The following is a 4,464-nucleotide window of genomic DNA, read 5'->3' as shown; positions in this document are numbered from 1 at the left end:
CTCACTTTTAATAATCTGGATTATAATAATCCTAAGCTGAAAGAAACAGGCCCTGAGTCCTGAAATGATTCAAGATAAATTTATACCCGACACATGTGCAATTAATACATCTTCCACCTGTGTTTCTGGAATAAAAATGTAGCATAATGCTTGTGTTATTTGGTTAGAAAAATATTAAAGATTATCTTATTACGGTGATAGTTATATAATGATATAAAAAATAAAAATTAACTTACAATGTTAAAAGTTATATTTTAGAAATATGAGATGATCAAATTCTGTATAGAATTTAAAAACAAAATTATATTGTTTAGCAGTTTAAAAACGTGCAAAAGTTGTGATGTTTATACATTAAAAGTTGTTGAATTATATATAAAAAGAAGGCAGCCAATGATCTACTGTTCCATTCTTGAAAATTTTGATTAGTAGAACCACATCGACCAAGCAATCGTACATTATGCCCACTTCGTTTCGAAAGAAAGACGTTGAAATTTTCTATGATTGTATTACTATGAGATTCTTTTTATAAATGATTGTTGGGAATAACGCGCTGAACATTAATGAATCCTTCTAAATTCGTATAGAATGGCTCATTTCGTCTTAGGGGTTGTTTGTTTGCATAAGTCCCTCCACTTTAGTCTATTTTAGTCCCTAAAATACCAAACAAGATGGACTAAAATTATCTAGCTCATAAGTCTCTGCTACTCTAAGCCTATAACTATGTGTGTAGCGTGTACTATCTAGGCCTATAACTATGTGTGCGTGGTGTGTACTATTTAGCAGGTTATTTAATGAGGTTTTAGTTCCTTCTAGTCCCTCCAAATAGACATGGTAGGATTAAAAAGGACTTATGTTTTAGTCCTAGGACTAATTTTTAGTCCTAGAACTTATGGAAACAAACAGCGCCTAAGTTTCGGGGGAAATTTATTTTTAAGTCTTACCTCTAATCAAATTATTGAGTTTTTCTTGTAGACTAACCGGACGTTCATTCCTGGGTTTTCTATGTTTTGGAGTACTCTGTTTAACAAGGGTATATTTTGTTTAATCAACCCTACATTTCAAAGTATAACTTAGTTTGCGTGACGGCAGGAAGAGCAAGGCGTGGCTTGCGACGATGAATCATGCGTCAGCTACATGATGGTCTCGGCCGATCTGCCCCGACAGTTGCCGGGTCACCCTCTTGGAGTAATATTTTCGCGTGATGCATACGGTACTGAAAAAGCGACGATAGCTTGCCGAGTTCTTAAGGGAAATTCATGCCTTCGCGCTGGTTCAATTTTATAGTCCTACCAAAAGAAAAGAAGCCATCACCAAATAAAATAAAAGGATAACAAAAAAGATCGCTGCCTCTTAAACAAAACGGGAGAAAAGGCAGAAAGGTGCACAGGAATAGGTCGATTTGCCCATAACTGTAGTTACGACTTACCTGTCACAGCTTTTCTTGCAGAGCCCTGTTAGTTAGCTTGTGATTTTCAATTATTAGTGGTCTTTTTCTTAAGATGAAACCAGGCGAGTAGGTACCTGTTCAACGGAGTTAGACAAAAGCATCCAACCCATTTTCTCGATTCCACGCGGATTCCATGCTGCCGCTACATGGCTCGAAATGCAGATTCGATTCACAACAACTGCTTCATTTTATTAGAGAACTTTTGCACATGTTTGAGACTACTTTCGGATCTGGATCCATCTTCCATCGCAAAAGGCCTAACCATTTAAACACAGTTCGGCACCGTATGTTTGTGGAAAAGAACCAATGGATTGGCAGAGCGAAGTGAAAAACAAAAGAAAAAATCGACATCTTTTCGTGTGTAATGCCTATGCAAATTGTTACAAATCAAAAGGACAAAATAACCAATTACCAATAGGCGAAAGCCGCCTCCTGTCCAACCAACTGGTACTCATCCTCTCATTCTAGCAGCAGTATCAGCGGCGGAATTTTACTGCTGCAGCCGGTCGAGCGCCTGCAGCAGGACTGGGCGGAACTTGGTGAGGTTGACCTCGACATCCTGCTTCATGATGGTCTGGGCGAGCGTCTGCCATCCCTGCGCATGGAGCGCCTTGGGGTCCCTGAACACCATGTGCTCTCGCGAGTACTTGTGCTTCAGGCTCGTCTCCTCCTCGCCCACGTAGTACTCCACGTACCGGAGCTGCATGTCCTTCGCCGGCTGGCCGTAGAAGTTGGTCGCCATCCAGTCCATGTTCCCCCACGGCACGATCTGCACCACCACGGCCTCGGCCGGGAGGAAGATCTGGTTCGTCAGCCCGGCGCCGTGCACGGCCAGCAGCACGTCCGCCGAGTTCACCAGCGCCGCGAACGCCGGCACGTCGGCCCCGGCCTCCGCCACCGTCACGTTGAACCCCAGCTCCGCCGCGGCCGCGGCCACCTCCTCGAGGTTCAGCAGCTTGCGCGTGCCGGCGCGGGAGATGATCAGCATCTGCGGCCGCATGCCGGGCTCCTCGCCGAGCACCGAGGGACGGTCGCGGCGCAGCTCCAGCGCCTCGCGGAGGAAGCGGTTGTAGTCAACCATGGTGTAGTTGCGAGGGTTGCGGGTCGGGTGCGGGGAGATGATGAGGTCGCGGTCGCGGTACAGGCCGAGGTAACCCTGCGGGAAGCAGTGCACGCCGGCGTCCTCGTCGAAGTTGATGACGTCGTAGTTGGAGAGCTTGCGCAGCAGCGGCGTGTACTTCTGCACCCACCATGGCTTGTAGTTCGTGACGAGCAGCTGGACCTCGCCCTTGAGGTGCGCCGTCGTCAGGAACAGCGGGATCATGGCGTCCGTCATGTCGTGGAAGAAGTTGTCCGTGTACCCGGCGATGGAGAACACCACGGCGGGAACGGCGTGCTGCTTTGTGCACTTGGGGGCCGCCGCCGCGGAGGGCACGGACTTCACGGTCACCTCCACGACGCCCGGGAGGAGGAAGTCGTCCTTGCGGGCGTAAGGCCGGAGCCGCTTCTCGCCGTTCTCGTCGAAGCCGCCGGCGCCGGACGGGTTGACGAGGTGCATGGTCTTCTGCTTCGGGCTGACGCGGACGTCGCCGTACAGCTCGCACACCGCCGGCCGCGCGTACGGAAAGCCCTCGTCCACGCCGTTCTCGTCGCACTTTATCTTGGCATCGCCACCAGCCGCCGCGCCGCCATTGCTGCTCTTCTCGGCTGAATTAACCAAACGAGATGACCATCAAATCTCCGGTAAAACACCACAGATCTCGTGCATTTTTACCAAAACCCGAACGAAATTGATTGCGGCAAACAAGTGGACACCCCGGCGGGCGCAACATTTTGGCGAGATCGCAAAGTACAGAGCTTTAAGTTTCTTCTGGGATATGGAAGTAAAACATGTTGCCTGCTTCCATTAAAGGTCCGCAAGAAAAAGGGCAGTGCAGTAGAAAGAAGCAAGATTCCTTACTTTGCTTTAGCTCGGAGGCCGCCGCCGCCTTCTCCCCGTCGCCCTCCTTCCTCGAGAGTGCCGCCGGCAAGCCAGGCTCTTGGGACTCCGCCGTGGGGAAGCCGGGTTCTTGAGGCTCCGCCCCCGCCAGCGACTTGTCCTCCGGAAGATCCACAGAGTTGTCGTTGCTTCCGGCGCCAGCGACAGTTTCTTGGGGCGGAATGGCTTCCGTCTCCGGCACGGATGACGACGAGGAGGAGGAGGAGGTGGACGGCGGCGAGTTGTGCATCAGGGCGGACGTGTTGGCCGTGCTGGCTGAAACCGAAATCAAACAGCGCCCCATTAGACTAGATCAAAATGGATTCCAGAAACAACGCGGGATGGGTGGGATTGAACCAAATGTTAAAAGCTCCTTGGCCGGATCGGGATTAGGGGAGCACGCACCGAACACAGGGGAGTAGATCGCGAAGAGCTTGGCGAGCGAGACGTAGGTGAGGAGCGCGAGGCAGCAGCCGGCGAGGAGGCCGACGCCGAGCTTCTTGGGCTCGATCTTGGTGGTGAGGCCCCTCATCAGCCGCGGCGGCAGCCTGCGCTCGCTGCCGTTGGCGCCCGGCACCTTCGACGGCCGGGAGTAGGCCGTCGACGTCATCTCCGGCGAAATGCTGCGGGAATCGCGCGCACGAGAGCAGCAGCAGCTAGCGCACGCAGGAGGAAAGGGGGGAAGTCAAAACAAGGGAGGAGAGGTGGAGGGGAAAGGAGAGGAGAGAGAGCAGCCGCAGGAGGGAGCAGACGAGCCGAGTCGCTAAGCCTGAAGCATTTGTAGCAGCAAACGTTGGTAATGGATTTGTTTTTCTTTTTTTGTTTACTAGGCATCGTTGGTAAGCGACGTGTCTAAATTATCTAATCAACACATGTAAAACGAAAAAAGTTATTAGCATATAATTAATTGAATATTAGTTTTTATAAATTTAAAAAATAAATTAATCTGATTTTTTTAACAGCTTTCGTATAAAACTTTTTTTAAAAAAATACACTTGAAAATCGTGCACACGAAAAAGAGCCAAAAGTGTTCTGGGTT

The 4,464-nt window shown here is 49.7% G+C and overlaps 1 protein-coding gene across 1 annotated transcript; it reads right to left on the bottom strand.

Moving 5' to 3' along the window:
- Nucleotides 1–1,610: 1,610 nt before the first annotated feature.
- LOC102706067 (beta-1,2-xylosyltransferease XAX1) lies at nucleotides 1,611–4,162 on the bottom strand. Its single transcript, XM_015843386.2, has 3 exons — nucleotides 3,831–4,162; nucleotides 3,408–3,701; nucleotides 1,611–3,154 (listed from the first exon to the last, which is right to left on the bottom strand). The coding sequence occupies exons 1-3, from the start codon at nucleotides 4,033–4,035 to the stop codon at nucleotides 1,938–1,940; spliced, it is 1,716 nt and encodes a 571-aa protein (XP_015698872.2). The 5' UTR covers nucleotides 4,036–4,162; the 3' UTR covers nucleotides 1,611–1,937.
- Nucleotides 4,163–4,464: the final 302 nt, after the last annotated feature.

The sequence above is a fragment of the Oryza brachyantha genome, chromosome 2 (assembly GCF_000231095.2).
Source record: "Oryza brachyantha chromosome 2, ObraRS2, whole genome shotgun sequence".
In the NCBI taxonomy this organism is placed as follows: Eukaryota; Viridiplantae; Streptophyta; class Magnoliopsida; order Poales; family Poaceae; genus Oryza; species Oryza brachyantha.
Note: the sequence above shows the minus strand (reverse complement) of the source record. Positions and strands in the feature narration are given on the sequence as shown.